This window comes from Poecilia reticulata, linkage group LG23, assembly GCF_000633615.1.
Source record: "Poecilia reticulata strain Guanapo linkage group LG23, Guppy_female_1.0+MT, whole genome shotgun sequence".
NCBI lineage: Eukaryota > Metazoa > Chordata > Actinopteri > Cyprinodontiformes > Poeciliidae > Poecilia > Poecilia reticulata.
This window is the reverse complement of record NC_024353.1, coordinates 11,798,694-11,816,265: the sequence shown is the minus strand read 5'-3', so window position 1 is coordinate 11,816,265 and position 17,572 is coordinate 11,798,694. Positions and strand designations below refer to the sequence as shown.

Below are 17,572 nucleotides of genomic sequence, written 5' to 3'. Positions count from 1 at the left end.
AAACCCGCCGCGTTAGCTCTGAGCTCTGGTTGCGCAGCTCTATGTGAACCGCAGGAATAACTTGTAGCGAATTCAGAGGTGAGAATGATTTATCTTTGTGAACAAACAATTATATGCGGCGTTTACATCTCAACGCGCTGCCCAGCATGTGGCTCTGTGTCCGTCTTCCCTGTAAAGTTTAGGCCTGTGGTCCCGGTTGGCCGGAGCGTTTGTGGATAACGAGCAGCGCTAACCTCATCGTGCAGGTTCAGTCCATTGAGGAGCTTTCGCGCTCTCCTCGGAGTCACGCGTCACGCTGATTTTATATTATTTTATTATTATTTTTAGAATTATTTTTCCGGTTACACGATGCATCAAACCATATCAAATGAGTTGTCTACTTGGAGATCGCACAGAAATCTGAGAAACTCGACCAACCAGAATAGTTTCTGTGAAGATTAAAAACTCAGTAGACACAAAATGGAAGAGCTACTAAAGCCACATTAGCAGCATTGAATTAAATCTCCCGTTTGTTGTGCATCTCTGCGCAGTGTAGCGGATTACCACATCATGCAGGGCCGGTCCAAGGGTGTATGAGGCCTTGAGAATTTGACTTGGGGGCCCCTTTTGTTGCTAAAAACATCAGCACCTCTAACAGCTTCTGTGTTAGATTTAGTGAAATATGGGAGAAGGGAGTAGTTTAATTGGCCAGTCTAAAAAGCAATAAGTTATAATCGCAGTTTACTATTTTGTATTTGTAAATTTAAAGATTAAACTCACAGCATCAGATTGTTGCTATGGTAAGAAAACAATCTAACTATGAATATTGTTTCTTGAAGTTTTAAAAGTAAACTTGCCAACTCCTTAAAATCCTGCATCTAAATGTTAAACAATTGACAATCTTTCAATTTATGCCTAAACAATTGAATCAAATTTAACAGCATTGATAATCTCAATAAACAAGTGTTACATTTATGTATCTGTGGTCCGTTTTAAAATATTAGCATTTATGGGGCCCCTGAAGCCCTTGGGGGCCTAATGGAGCCGCTGACTTAATTTGGATTAAACAGAAGTGCAAATTTGTTTTTAGACTAGTTGTGGGTTTAAATAGACTGGAGATGTTTTCCCGTAACATATAATTACATAGTAATACTTTTACATTTCCTGTCAACTTAACATCTTTTAATACAAAAACACGGTGGACCGCCTCGACGCTCCGACCACCGGGCTTAGCAAGTTTTCTGGGGGAAACCCTGTATTGCCTCCAAACATTTCTGAAATTGAGATTATTGCAATTTAATTTTGGATCTCTAACCCATGGTTTCAGCTGATGGTCTGTGTCATGGTATGGAGGACATTTTTTGCCACACATGTCCCCCCTTTCTACATGTTTGACAACAAACGATGGTCTCTTGTGAAACTATCAACAGTTAACAGTTATTTTTCTTCACTGTGACAGCTAGGTGACTGAATTTTACAATATGCCCCCTACCCAAGTTGTCAGTTTCCATTTGTTGCACTTTCCTATGCTTTGAGCTCAAATTTACGAACACCTCAGTCCAGATTTTCACATCATTTGCCATCTTATTGCGACTACAAACAGTCCAATTGAACTCATAAAAAGGGGGCAAGGAGTATTGGTCACCCAAGACGGGAGGGTCACTGAAGCACAAGCAATTGCCAACACTAGGCGATGAGATAAGGCAACTCTAGGAATGTGCTTTCTGTTGTAGAGTTTGGCAATGCACAGGCAATATATATTCATTTTTAACATTCGGTACCAATGTAAAGGCTAAATCTCTGATCTTGTAGCATATCAACCAAGTGGAAGTTGATGGGATCAACAAGAGCATCCAGGCTTTGAATTGATTCATTCGTCTCTGCAACTTAAAGTCCAAGTCTATTTCCAGCTCTCTCCCCTAAAGCAGCTCTTGCAAAAGTAAAGATACTGCTGACTACTGCGGGAGCTCGGCTGAAAAATTAGTCGTGCACAGTTCCTTACAAACTTCTCATGGGAGTGGCACAGCGCCGCAGCTGTGCAGGAGCGAATGCAAGTAGGACATGACCAGTTTCAAAGAATATGTTTAAATGGCAAATACTTGTATTTTCTCACGGTGGCTCATAGTAAAGAGGAAAAACCAAGCAACAATCACTAAACTTGAACGAGCACCTAAGACGCCACAGAGCACCTCTGGAACCCTTTAGCTGATTAAAATGCACATATATAATCATGAAAATGCTCTCCTTTACCATCCACACCGTCAAGGAATAAGTGAAAAATTACACGCCAATTTCTACGGCTGATTGGTGCTAGTAATCAGATTGCCTTGCAATCATTACACTTTAATCACAACATAATCGCCTTGAAATTCCCGTGGCTGTTTGTGCGGGGGTTTACAGAATCCGTCCTCGAGTCCAAACACAAAGAAAAGTGACCACATCTGCTCCCAAAGAGAGGGACTGCTGCTGCAACACTGAGGTTCATAACCTTGGAATTGGTGGAGATATATTTATTTTCCACAGATGCCTTTTATTGAGAAGTTTACATACTTCTAATCATTTGGGAACAGCCAGATCAGGATGTCATCTCTCAGAAAGGCCTCTGGTTAATTCACAGCAATCAAAGCTGCAATAACTTAGTTGGAGAATCATGTGTCACTGAAATATGTAAGTAGACGAGACAAACTGATCAGGGAGGCTGTCTAGGGAGATTGAAGGGTGTTTGCAAGAGTATTGCAACAACAATATCCTGAATTCTTCCATATGTCTGGACAAGGCAGTGGGATTGGAGGACAGAAGCCTTTTTTAACACGCAGACCTAGAAAAATAACCCTCCAATACGTTTGATGAAATAAAAGTGGGTCACAATCCTTAAGTTTGCTGGGTACAACAACAACGCTGAGTTTTATCAAGCAAACACCATACCAATGGTAAATGATGGGGGTGGAAATATAGCGGAGCATTCTTGTTTTTTTGTGTGTTTTCTTTTAATGTAAATTGAGTTTTTGTGAAATTGTGATTTTTCAAAACTGAACACACAGTGAGTCCAAGCATATTTTTATGCAATTTTTATTTTTACTTTATTTTTTAAAATAAAAATCACAAAATGAAGGCTGTGGAACAGCCAAGCCAGGGTGTATGATTGAATTTCAAAGAACATCTTTAAGCTCTCCTGAAGAAAGCTGTGGGCCAAAGATGTTCTCACAATTTGATGGCTTGAGGAAGGCAGAGTGAAAAAAAAAAAATCAAATCAAACCATCCTGCTGAAAGACTATCAAAGACGACTGAAAACTTAAACTGACTCATAAGGTACCATGAAGAAGTATATTACATGCTTTGCATAATATATTTCAGGAAGTGACAGAAAATGTGTCTGAAGTGACATTTACATTACACAAAAACAACAATAAAAAAAAGCAGACTTTAATTGTAGTAAGATTTTTTTAGCCTCAAATAAAGAGTGAAACTAAGCTGGACAGAATGCAGTTGCTGCTCGTGTTTTCTGTGAAAGATCACGTCGATTATTAGCCAGCAACGTTGGTGGATTATGGGCCGTTAATGGATCATAACAGTCTGTTCAGGTTAGCCACGGCTTCGTAATGAGCACACGGACGTCTCTCCGAGTGAAAAATATACTAAACGACTTTGGATGATTCCGGAACAAAATAAACATTACCTCCAACACGTTCCCACCATCAAACTGACTCGGGACAAAGAAACCATTTAGTGGAAAAGAAAGGTTTTAAAAGTGGATGGAAAATTATTGTTGTAGAGAAAAACGAAAACTTTTCTAATCACATGTGGCGTAATATACAGTGAAGGTTAACCCTGCATGGATGGTATGTGCTTTAGAAAAAAAAGAAAAGATTTGATTTAGCCTTTGTTTTTTCTGTGCTTGGGTGTTTCCTCTTTCTCGTCTTATTTTTGTTCAGTCACATGTTGCATCTTTGTTACAAAAGCACACTTTAAAGTCTTCCTTTTGTTGCTTTTCAATCTTGCTCACGCCGTCGTGTTCTTCAATGTTTTGCCAGTGCCGCTGTCCCTTCATCCTCTCGGTTGGCTTCACATCTCCAGAGCTGCAGAGTAAACAACCGACTGACTGCTGTCATAGCACCTACCCCCTCCCGTGTAAAAAAAAAAAAAAAAAAAGAAGAGGAAAAGAAAATACGCCACAATGTCCTCCACTCCACAAAGACACACTAATGCCCAACACTGCTTTGCACATATCCAGAGATCTGACACCACAGAAAAATATATCTATGTGCTGACTGTCGCAGCGTATGGCCTCGGGTGCGGCGGCTCCAGAGACGCGGGCAGACAAAGATGGACACGTAGACCACAGAAGAGACGCACTGTGCTGTCATCTTGAGTGCAGCACAGAAACAGTGCAGAGAAGAAGAAAAAAAAAACATTAAGTGATACTGGGGAAGACTGAAGGCAAGAAAAAGTGATCAAAATAGATCAAAAGAGAGGGATCTCAACTGACATCCCCTCAAATGGATTCTTTAACCGTCGTTCGCTCCGTCAGTCTGTAAATATTTGTCGGCGCCCGGCGTGGCGAGTTTCCGATAAACATTTGAGACATAAACAGACAAACAGGCAGCATTTTGATCTGTCAACACTGCTTGGATAATTTCATAAACTGATCTGAGGCTGCGCTCGTGCAGCTTGATGCTCTCCAGAGTGCAGAGATCAAGCGGGCTTTTGAAATTTTAATCAAAACAGACAAGTGATCCATCTCTTTGTGATTCCATCTTTTCCGCTTGCTCTGCCACTCGGCTTCATGAGCGCAGTCCTCCGAATTAATTGAAAATTTTAAGTATATTGCTTGTGCAATTTTAGCTAGGTAGTTCTTTACTTTAGACCAGGTTAGGCAAACACATTTTTAAGCGCTTCAGGGATCGTGGGTAAAGGAAACATCCAACTGTTAACTCCAAGATAGCTGGAAAACATAACAATGGAAACCAAACTTAATGCTAACTAAATGCATTACAATTTATAGCACTCAAGAATACTGCAACTGAATCAAATGTACCTTCAGGAAAGCATTAGTTTAATGGTATACGTTTAGCAAATGTTTATTTTTCAGTTGAATTGTACAAGTACATGATACATTAGAAGCGTCCGTGTTTGAGTTTTAAATTATAATCACTAAACACTTCAAAATGTGGTGTGTGTGTAGTTTATATTCACTAATGTGCACTTTTAATTGTTCTCAACCAGTTTTGGTGCTTCATTCCTTATTGTATCCATTCATCAATCTGACTTTTCACAGACTTTCAACACATTGATTAACACTTATCCAGGATTCGTAGAAGGTCTTCAAGATGAGCGGAAACCGAGAGAAATGTACTTTTATCCAAACTAAATGTTTGAAGGTTTGAAACATATTTTTCTTCCATTTCAAAGCTGGAGTATTTTAACTTAACTCCAGCATATTATGATATTTAGCTTTTTTTTTTTTCTGTTTTTCTGTTTCATAATTAAATCCAACAAGGAGAGAGGGTATCGATTCAGATTCGTACACGATGCCAAATGATGAGGAGAATATGTAATTTTATTCAAATAAAAATATCTAGAGACTTTTAAAAAGGTGTAAAGAGAAGTCGAGTGGTGAGTTTTAGCCTCGACCCAAATTATTGACCAAATATTAGAGTTTTCCATTGACCAACACAGCCATGCTTTTAATTATTGAGACTTTGCATCCATTAAACAGCTACACAAAGTCCAAATTTACATTCCGGTCCATTTTGGACGTACATAAAGTTGTAATTACTTTTTTGTCAAACATTACAAAGCAGATGAGTGAGATTACTGAGTGGTTGTGTTTATATTATTGGCTAGTTTTAATATAGTCTTTCAATTTCAATGGAAGTTTCTATGTTATGACTAACTTGAATATGTAAATGTAAACATTCTAGCCTCACCATTACTCATTTCGACTGTGCAATAACAAATTTTCTTTCAAACCATGTTTGATTTGACTGAAAGTCATAATATTTCATGATCCCAACACACCACAACACATGAAGTTTCAACTCGCTTTAATCGCTGATACACGGCGCCCCACTTAAGTCCACAAAACAATACGTCTGAAGTCCATTTTGGAGTTGACGAGGCTGTAATTTTACTTTCATATGATCACATCGGAGCTGCGGAGCTGCGACACAAAAATGCATGGCAAGAGCACACCAGATTGAAAGAGGCTCTTACAGCAAAGCTGCTGTCGGCACGGAGCGGCGTGGCGAAAACTGAGCAGCCTGAATCTGCAGCCAGCCTCGGAGACGGTAATAATGAGAGGAAAAGGAACAGTGGGATCAGCTTGACAATGACAGCATCACTCTGGGCTGATTTTACTTTTTACTCCGTCTCATGTCACAAGTGGTCACAACATGTCAAACCGTGTGACAACAACATCTGCACTGTAATTAATGTCAAAAAAGAAACATGAAATAGTACTTGGAACGGAGTCAAGGCTCCCATGACTGCAAGCCACATTAATTACGAGTCCTGCCGCCTCGAGATTGCTGCAGGGATTCAATCAACTGAGAAAGAAGAGCTTTTCACACGCCATAAAGCAGCTGTGTACTGTAAGAATCACTTATACTAATTAGAAGATGCTTTATTCTCCACTGTCGTGCATCTCATTCAGTTAGTTTGCGTTTGTTGATATAATTAAAGCATCACCATATCACTATAGCAGTGAGAGGAGACATTTAGAGCTCTTTTACAATGTTTTACTTCCATCCAGCGGCATTTATTGCAAGTGGAAACCAGAAAGAGGGCGGGGGAAAAAAAATAAAATAAAGGGAGAAAGAATAGAGAATGTAATCCAGCTGAGAACAGGAGGTCAAGACTCGATTCTCAAACAGTGAATGCATGGCAGTGAACTTTGCCAGCATGAGGTTATTGCTTGAACAAAATTGCGCACCCTTAAAATAAAAATGCAGACTTTAAAAGAAAAATGAACAGAGATGGAGTTGGACCTTTACGGCACAAAAACAAGTACATTCTGAAATGTACACACGCATCTACAAAATGTGAATATTGATGAAATTTTCTTTTTATTTCACTAACTTAATTCGCTAATTTCACAGAGTCTGATGTTTTCGTCATGTTGGTTATGATTTTACAAATACGGCTAATGAAATCACAACACGATTTCTTAGAAGATTAGACTATTACATCAGACTAATAAAATAAGGCTTATTTTCAAACAAACAAGCATCATCAAACCGCATATTTAAATTTACTAGAATGTGCCCATTTGCTATGAAGACTCCTTGAAAAACGAATCACGTTTTTGACAACGCATGTCACCTTGAACACACAATCTCCACAATGACATCTGGTAGTGGCAGCATCATGATGTGGGGGCGATTTGCTTCAGATACAGGGAAGCTGGTCAAAATTAAAATGTATGTTCACAAACATTCCCACAGCCACTTTTACAAAACAATGAGCAAACATTTCATTTCCCAGAGCTGCAAGAATGGCAGAAATCAGTGCAAAGGACTCGCAGCAGGAACTGTAAAAATACTGAGTCAGGGAGGCTCATCAAAAATACGTAGCTTGCTTTTTGGAGTTTCGTTTCCAAAACATGGACTTAGGAGGACATTGCCCTCCGAAATGTCAACCAGTCTCAAGAATGAATTACGCAAAACATGCTAGATTACTTGCGCTAGGCACCCTGTGCCCCCACAACCTGGGCGACACCCAAAAAAGACGTAGAAAGCAGGAAGGGCTGCTATAGAGAACGAAGCATTTCCTAACAGTATCAAGCTGTCAAGGGCCTTTCAATGTTGGCTCCTTCCATACGCTCATGCATAGAAAACCTTAATGCACACTAAGGTGATATTGCAGGTAAAGCATTTCCCCGTACTGATTACAGTGATGTTCTAATAACAAAGTTGTGGTACGCTGTATTGTGCATCCCTAATTTAAAACTAGGAATCCTTTTCTTTTCAATTCACAGCTCTACCCTACTTTGTCTTGCTCCATCGTCTTACATCCAATAAAAATCATAGTTTAAACATAGCATGAATATATTTGCAGGGCACAGAATATAACAAGGAAAAGTCGAGGTGTTTTTCCCCAGAAGGGGGGAGAAAAAAGCTATAATAAATGTAATTTCCTACCAGTTTCTCTGGAAATCTGGACGAAGGCCTCCACGCCGCTCTCCCCGTAGTTGCCCTCCGAGGCCAGCGTGGACACGTAGTTCCACTCCATCGCCGTGACGATGTCCATCATGGCCTGAGCCTGGTAGGAGTCTGGCGGCACCACACGGGAGAAGAAGTCGTAGCGGCTGTTGTCGCTCAGCTCCGGCGCGGTGGAGGCGTAGCTGATCTGGGGGATCTGGAGAATAAAGAGGACGCTGATGACACGAAAAACAACACGCGGCATAATTTCCTTTTTAAATACTCGTTTCATGAGTGACAGTTTAAAGTAGAGGAGCAGGAGAGGAACGGGAGGGGTGCGGTGGGAGAAACGGCGGAACTGACGTCCAATACAAAGTCGACAGAATGACAGAAGACACACAAACACACGTGTTGCTTCTGATGATGGGCGACGAAACAGGCCGAAGGTGTTCGTTGGCTGACAGGCAGATAGATTTTTCCCCGACAGAGAAGGGACAGTAGAGGTGGGCCTGCACCTGTCAGCGTTGACAAAAACGCACACACCGACGACAGTCGCATCTCATTGGCATTCAATCGGGCTACACTAATCTGCCAATCTCAACACAAACACCAGGGCCGCCGGTTATCCGTCTTCCACACACTCCGTATATACACACGTGCAGACACAATACATTACAGTTGCTGAACGTAGCAAATCTAGTTGGTTACAGAGTAAAGAGTTTAAGACAGATGGTGTGTGTGTGTGTGTGTGACTGGAATGTTGCTGAAGATCATCACTCACTGTCTCTATTCCCTTCGGGCTTCATCTCAAATCTCTGCCATCCACCGTCTACACTTGTCCCTTGCCATTTTAAAAGGTTAGGGATCTATTTTGCCAGACTTTTGATGGCTCCGGAGCTTTGCTGTTAGCAGATTTAAATGGCTCTGACTTTCACGATCAATGCATTGGCCCGCGCTGGGTTTGATAAATAACAAATTAAGACTGTAACTCACCATTAATCATTCACTGCAAATCAAAGTGAGGGAAGGATAACATTTTATGTATACATGTAAATAATGAGGCCAAAATAGTTTACAGTGCACTTGGTGTGACAGTTAAAGGACCATTTTATCAGAGGAAATGAATCTTAGTGTGAATATGCCCAAAAATGTTTTTTTTTTTCTTCAAATAATTCTGGTAATAATTTGACCACAGCAGAGACACTTCATTGCAGCCACAAGCCGAGGAAACTAAAAGTAGGAACCAACGAAGAACAACAAATGGTGGTTTAAAAAGTTTTTAATGTGCTCAAAGCTGCAAGACCAAAAATGCTCAAACGTGTTTTTCTCAGTAAAAAAACTACTGAGACATATGAAAGTCAAACTAAAATTTTAATGTTTAGATATGAGCTTGGTTCAGTGTGACAGATTCTAATCTCTGGTACACCTTTCCAAAAATTTAAGGCCATCAATAAAAAGTTTTAATGACAAACTACTTGACAAAATTCTTCATAAGTATTGATTTATTGTAGTGGCTCTCAATAGAAGATATGTGTTATTTAAATTATAACGAGCTGCTAAGTTGCTTTACGTTTAAATCTGCTTTGGTTTTGCCATGTCCTGGATGGCTGAGAATCTGCAAGGAGGTACAAATAATGAAGATCTGGGAAGTATAACTTAAACTTAATGTTTTATAGAAAAATATGCCGATTATTTTTTGTTTGTGCGTTTGGTTTTAGAGGCTCCATGTTGAAGACGGAAAGAAATAAAAGCATACATTTCTGTTTTTCTCCATCTCTCTCAGCTCAATCACGTCAGCTAGTTGTAGTGCTCAGTCCCTCCCATTCCAAACTGTTAACATAAGAGTTGAAGAGCTAAATACAATTGAGATATTTGCTCAATGTAGCCATTTTGCTAGTTTTGATTTCCAAGGCATAACAAGGCTGTTTATCATGATTCAGCCAAAGTAATAAAATAATGAACTGCAGTCAGATTTTTATTGTTAATGTGTTTCTTCCTATCGAGCAGTGAAAGTACATAAAAGGTCTACATGTCTTTTGCTTTGAGTTTTTACTTACAGGAGGTAAGATATTTCCAAGATTGGGAAAAGTCTAGAATCCCCGGGATTTCCCCCCATGCTTGAGACAATAAGATTTTGTGCCATATTGTTATTTGAGTGATAAATTTCTAAAAAAAAAATAAAATAACATATATGGACACAAAATGTGCACACAGTCACATCTCTAACCATATGGCTACTCAATCAACAAAAAAGTCTGAATCAAAAGCACCTTACTCTTCAGGGACTGTAACTGTTCCTAAACAACTGCACACTCCTCTCGGTGAACTCAGGAGTTCATGTATAGGACATGTGAGCATTGTTATTAGCTTCTTCTGTCAGGGGAACACAATTGGAAACTTTCATAAAGTCCAGGATGGGCATGTATAATTCATGGAGGATTGGGATAAACAAATCAAACGGCATGCAGGCAGACAGAAACAACTGAGGAAACAAATTGTGTGCATTTGGCTCAGCACTGCATGCGCCTTCGTAGGAGTGACTTAATGTCTGTTCGTCTCTGCTATGTTTTTTTTTTTGTCTCCCCACTCTGTGTACATTTAAATATGTGAATATCCATTTCAAAGAGGACTGAATGCACTCCTGGAAGAATATGAGTTTTTTTTTTTTGTCTGTTTACAACAGCTACAAGAAAGAAACCACATGACCTGGGCAAACCTGATACTTTGATCTTTTGTCATTTCTCGCCTCAATTTGAAAACAGACCACCACAGACAGAGACGCACTCATCTATACACGGCACAGTCATCTTATTGTTATTTCCCCCAAAACATTACTTTGAATAGAGAAGGAAAATCTAGAGCTGCAAAAGAAAGAGAGCAGGGCACAAATGAAGTAGCATCCAGTGTTGTCTGCTGCTTCACACCAAGAAAATAACATCTTGGCAGACATTCCTATAGCTCTGCATCTAATGGTCAATCAGAAACACACACACACGGTGTGAATAAGTACAAAAGCCCAGTCGGAGTGAGCATATTTAACATAATGCCTGCACCGACAAGGTTTTTCAAAGCAAGTGCATCAGGAGGTGGAAAATTAATGGCTCGGTTCCCCCACATGGCTGTGGAAGAAGATTATTCCTTCAATCCCCTTAATTCCATTTGCTCTAATGAATATGTGTGAGAGCATGTGAGAGGGGGAGAGAGGAAATCACAAGTGTATCCAAGAAAATGGAGCAGGCTGATGTGTTTTAATTAACACTTTCTCACTCTCTCATGCTTATCAGCGGGTGATGTATTGTTTTGTGTCTCGATATACAATTGTCTGTAATCGTGTCATTGTGCGATTCTTAATCAGCGCTCAATGACGTTCCGGATTCGTCTCAGTGGAGCCGGGGGGGCTGGGGGGGGATAACGGTGTCAGATGGTCAAGTCTGTCAATTAGATGCACACTGAAAACTGGAACAACTATTGGAGAAGCTGCTGATCTGTGTTGCCATTTGAAAATATATCAAAATGGGTTGCGAGATAAAGTCCAAAGAATGGGACACTGGTGCAAAGCAAAAGCCTTTGAAGCTACGGGAGATCAATAATGACAAAAGACCATATCACAATGTTTAAAGTCCGTATAATGATAATTTAATGATTCTTCAATAATCTCCAGCTCATACATTCCCTGTGTTTTCTGGTCAGCTATGCCAAACTTCTGAAATCACACGTCCCAAAACTCTATGTTTGGTTTCTTGAGAGCAAAACACATTCTCCAAACTCTAGATGTATTTTTTGAAAGGAAAATGCTTTTTAGTCCAGACAAAGAATAGAGCAGATTGTGGTCACGTGTAGAAGACCAGAAACTCCTGCAGCTTTGTCTGTGTTGCTGCTGATGACCTCCATATTCAATTTCCATTGATTTTGTTCCCTTCCGTTTCACACAATGGGATTGCTTTCGGTTCTTTGTAAGCTCTCTGTAAATTAGGGCTGAAGTGGAATCATGCAAATGAACATTTGTGACCAAAACCTTGTTAGGAAAGCAGACTTTGATTTCTAATTATTCAGATTCACTGTAATTGACGTTAGGTGAACTGCAAAGGGTAACATTTTACACCAACGGGTGGAAAAACAAAGCAATCCCCCGCGAGATTCTCAGAATTTGAAAAAGACACAGATTTCAAAATCATTACTGACTCGCGTTTTTTCACTTGTGTATTTAAAAATAACTAAAAAGAAACGATAAAAATATATAGTTATAGTAGTTAAAAGTATATTTTCTGAGATGGTTCAACAGTTGGGTTCAGTTGAGTTTTAGATCAATCAAGCCAATTTCATTTTGTATTTATTTACACGTTGCCATACTCGGTGTGCTGAAATTTCACTATTTGTAAAGATCCATAACTCTGTGCATTACAGTCATGTAATAAGACAAATCACAGTTTGTCGGTAAGCCCAAGAAATAAGTCCAAAAAAAATGATTTCATGCAGTGTGGTTTTCATGGAAAACATTCTGTCTTCTAGGTATAAATTAATCACAGTAAAAACATGAAGTAGACTTCATCCATAAAAATGGAAATCTATTCCCCCTTAAGCAAAGGAGTAGACTATTTTTTCTGTCAATAAAAAAAATCAATACACACACATACAACCATCTTCTTTTGTAAAATGAAAAAAAACATATGTATATATGTTACTTCTAGTAACTCGCATAACTAGTGATGTTTTGTTGAACCATCAGTGGGAACACCTTTGGAGCAAAACCAATATCCTTTAATTCAGGAAATCCTGCCAAAATAGACATTTACTTCTATGTCGTTTATTTCTTAATGGTCTTGGCAGAGGTGGGGAACAGGTTCATCCCTCAGAATAGATCAGTCTGGACTGAACTGGACTGCACATGCGAACCGAGCTGATAACTAAAAAGCAGGAGTTGTACGTTCAGAGGAGGAAATAAAAAATCTAGGTCTGTGGCTATTTTGTCCGTATCTCAAAGACATTTATCTCATGAACCCTGCTGAATAGTTAATAACTGGAAACTCCGTGAGCCATCTCTGCTGCCAGTGCTGCTGCTGCTGCTGCTTTCAGTCCTTATATTCTCATAAAGCAGATATTTTGAAGTATGACTGCTCTCGTACGGCGAACAGAGAGGCCCGACAATGACCTAAACTGGCCCTCGTGTGTGTCTGGCGGTAATGGAGCTGTCAAGGGCCAGAGACTGAGCATTAGGTTGATAGATGGCAGTGGAGTGATGCTAATTAACCCTGATGCTTTACACGTACACATTGCCGCTGTATCTCAGACATACAGTGGGGTGGAGGAACACGTGTCGTTTCCGAGCAGTTACACCGAAACGCTCGCTTTGAGTCAGGTGTGCCGATTGCTGAACGTGAACAAGTGGGATTTCCTCGTTTTAAATGTGTTTTAAATGTGTTTTAAATGTGAATTAAAAAAAAAACACACGCAAATGCGCATGCTTTGCAGGTGTTACTAAAAAATGACCATAAAATGCTTCCCCCCCATGCTGCGCAAGGAATGATAAATCGGGAAAACTTAAGCCACATTTATTGCAGGCGCACCACACTGCGAAATTGATCCGAGTCGGTTTGAGGAATTGTTTGCTTGCTCAAAATTTGACTCAGCCCTTTAATAGCCAGCGCGAGTTTCCATTTAATGAGACGAGGACTGGCACTGAGGAATGTTATCTAGCTAATTTACCCGACAGAAGATGGCTGTGGCTGAGATTCCACCGTCGGTTCCCCCCACTGTCTGTGCCCAAGTCCATCTGTCTCTATTTTTTTTTTCCTCACAATTTGTCCCCTTGCTTTTGTGTTGCACAAATTATTAGATGCCCCCCCCCCCCCGAACTCCCCCTGCAGGGCTTCTGGACTCTTTGGGGGTCTTGGTGCGGTGGGCATGAAATGCAAAACAACATAACCCGAAAACAGGGAAGCAAGTAAATATTAAAATAAAAGAAAATCACATCTTGCCCGAGACTAGACAGAGAAAAACTGTCTTACAAGATCCCAGACAATCACCACTTCTTCCCATTAATATTCTATTCCGATGGTTTTGACTTCAAAATCTCATTACATTTTTTTTTTACTTTGTGTTAAAAAAAAAGCCTTGCGCATCGTCTTGCAGGGGTTGTTCACTGTAGTGCTTTTAGTGATATATAAGAGAGTTGGTTTTGTACAAAGTCGATGACCAGAACAGGCTGATTTTCATCCCGTCCGATCTCGACGGGAGCAGATTTTAAATCCAGTACACAGAAGTCTTATTTTGCCAGTTTTGTGCACCATTTAGGCATTAACTTTGTGTGTTTATTACAGGACGCATGAGACTCAAAGTTGCAGACTGTTGCTATACCCGAGTGGCTTGCTTGTCATCTCACTCCTTCTCAATTTCATACTTTTGCAGTTTCAGTTGTTTTTCCCCACCCAACTATTTTCAAACATGAAAAGTAGCAATCTGCCACAGGGAGTCGATTTGTTCCTGCCTCGGGTACATTTTGTCAAATGGGTGAAGGGGGCAAAATTTGCCTGGAGTCTACCTCAGCCGGTGCGCCAAGTACAGGAAATAAATAAAGAAAAAGAAAAATGACAGTAAAGTGAGCATAAATAAAATTAACGGTGAAAGTAGAAAAAATTGAAAGTAAATAAATCTGTAATAAAGTAAATAAGGTCTGTGTATCTCTGATTTTTAATGTTTAGGAGATAAAAAAATCCTCCTGTTTTGAATGTAGGAACTAATAACTTGCTTTTTTTTCTTTTTTTTTTGTTTTAATTTAATTTACTTAATCCAAAAGAGACGTGATTACTGTACTACTCGTGGCTATCAAATACCAAAACATCTTTTGAGCATAATTTTGGCAGAGTAAAACTTTTCAATAGGAAATAACTTTATTGAATCACATTAAAGGAGAAACGAGGCGTTGATTGGACGAGCCGCGAAGGCATCAACAAATCTGCCTGCAGAGAAAGAATGAGAAGAAGTGAGGAGGAACAGTAGTTTAAAAACTTTTGAGGAAATAAAAAAACAACAAGAGAAAAGACAGCATAGGTGAACAGCAATCATCTCGTCAAAGCAAAGTGTAAAAGAAAGCGACAGGGGGGGGGGAAAAACACAATCATCGGAACAGATGCGTGAGAACTAATGAGGGGATGTTTAACAAAAGCGTACAGACAAAAGAGGAGGCATCGGATAAAAGGGAAGAGAAGGGGACTGATGAGAAAAAGAAAGAAAAAGTCTATGGGAGGAAACATCCAACAGAGAAAAGCAAAGTGAGAGATGAAAGATGAAGTAACTGAAGGAGAGGAAACGGAGATAATTGGTGCAACACAAACAGAGGATTTGGTAAAGTGACACCAGTCCCAGGAAAAACAGATGGAAGTAAAAAGTGAATGAAATTAAACAAGGGACTTGCTCAAGTCTGCTAAAAGGTTGAGACGAAAAGAACCGACGCAGAAGGAAGATGAAAAAAGGAAATAGAAAAGCGGCCATTGTGCAGCATAAATGAACAGAAGGGAGACTGATTTCAGCAAAGGCAAAAAAAAACAAAGGTTTTCAAAGGGGGGAAACTACAAAAAAAAAAAAAAGAAAAGGCAGAACAAAAGAATAAGACATGGAGTACATTTTAAAATTCACCCAAAACCTCCATGTGTTCCTGGTGGCATTTCTCTTTTCATATTTTCAGGAAAAAAAAGGGGAGCAAAACAGCGCTGCCATGTTTCTTCTTGATGGTGTAATTTATGAACGGCGTCATGTACGCTCGGATGTGTTAAAGTGCAGAGAGCTTAAGACGCAGATAATGAACTGAATCGATGGTTGTCTAAGGTCTCTTAGCCAGTTTTTATCTCGCAGACTTATGTATAAGCGAGCGAGTGAATTAATGGCCCAGCGAGCCATTAATTCCCAGGATATCTTCAGTGGCAGACTGTAGCAGAGAAGGTCTGATGGTGATAATGCTTCACCACCGAAGCCATGGGACTCGCCCAGCAAGACCGCTTTACACCCCGTCTGCTTTGCCTCTGAAAACTGACTTCAAATGTTAGCAACCCATTAAATAGCCATTATCAGCTGTGCTCAATCCTTAAAGGATGTATCAAAATGGCTTATGTAGCACCTAGGAGTAGAAGTAAACAAGAAGGCGCCCGTTTGTGTCTTTGAAATCAAAATGACATTAGAAGACGCAGGTTAAACTTGAAAGAGGGACGTTTTTGGAATAATTATTTCACTCTTCTATTGCGCTTGGGGGTCTATTTAATGTTTCCATTTCACTTGAGATCCCTTTTTGTACATTTAAAAAAGGAAAGAAAACCGCGATTCACGAGTATCTTATTAGAATGTTTGAATATATTTTATGAACCGTGTTAAAAATTCAAAAACTGAATCAATGGCTGCCTCAATTTTCTTTTTTTTATACTTTTGTGAAAGTCAAAATAAGACCAAGATTGCTTGAGTAAAGACAAATAACTTTTTTTTTTTTTTTTTTAAATAAAGATTTAAAAATGTGAAAAGATACATGAAAACAATTCATGTTTGACCACATTTTGTGGAAATATGAGATAAAATTTCACAACATGCATCCAGGGTTGAGTAATGCCAGTCCTGTACAACCAAGCAGAAGTTCAACATAAAGCAAATATCTAAAAATAATAATAATAATCCATTATAATTTGATCTACATTCAAACATGGCAGTGATGGAGAGACGGTCTGGTGATGTTTTGTTCCACTTTACTATAACTTATGAATCAATTATCATTTATTATTTTCCTTAGCATAGGTTAAAGAAAAACGTTATACATTTATAATTCAAAACACAACCACTACGTGACAATTTAAGCGGTTGATTAACGCAGTACTACATTTATGGAATAAACTCAAACTATGTTGAGGTGGAATAGTCTCAACATTCCACCTCAAAATTGATTAATTAGGATTTAAAGTTTATTTTTCAACGTTATACCTTTGATTCGTGCTTGTAGCATCTGATTTGTAAAATGTGATAAAACTGTAGTCAGCTGCCAGTTAGGACCAGAGACTGTCCCCCCCCACCCCCCACCCCCACATTTGCAGGTAATCACAGGTAAATTGTAAAGCCAATAATTAGTCTAATGTGGCTTTTGTGTGAAACTTACAAGTGGACTATGGACTCTGGACTCTGCAATTTGACGGCACGAGGGTTACCTCTAATTGAGGAGGAGGAGGATGACTTGCTGTAATCACCTTGGAGACAAGATGAAAGGTTTGTATTACAAGCTATTGGAAAGGAGGTATTGACTAATTACAGATCCACTTCAGGACCGCTTAATCCAACCTCGACATCCATCCAAATATTTGACAATTTGTATAGTGCTCGTTCTGGAATAGCAATGCAATCAAGTTGTTTAAATGCGATTGAAAACTGGCCCTTTTAGAGCTGCACAACATTCATGGATGCATGACAGGAGAGATGGGGTGAGGGGG

At 39.5% G+C, this 17,572-nt stretch overlaps 1 protein-coding gene across 4 annotated transcripts in view; it reads right to left on the bottom strand.

The window, feature by feature from the left end:
• grm8a (glutamate receptor, metabotropic 8a) overlaps positions 1 to 17,572 on the bottom strand; it is a 172,781-nt gene that overhangs the window by 128,820 nt on the left and 26,389 nt on the right. For all 4 annotated transcript variants that reach the window (XM_017302872.1, XM_008400956.1, XM_017302873.1 and 1 more), the window contains exon 2: positions 8,118 to 8,334. In XM_017302872.1, the coding sequence (XP_017158361.1) occupies positions 8,118 to 8,334 (217 nt within the window). The remainder of the gene's footprint in view (positions 1 to 8,117; positions 8,335 to 17,572) is intronic.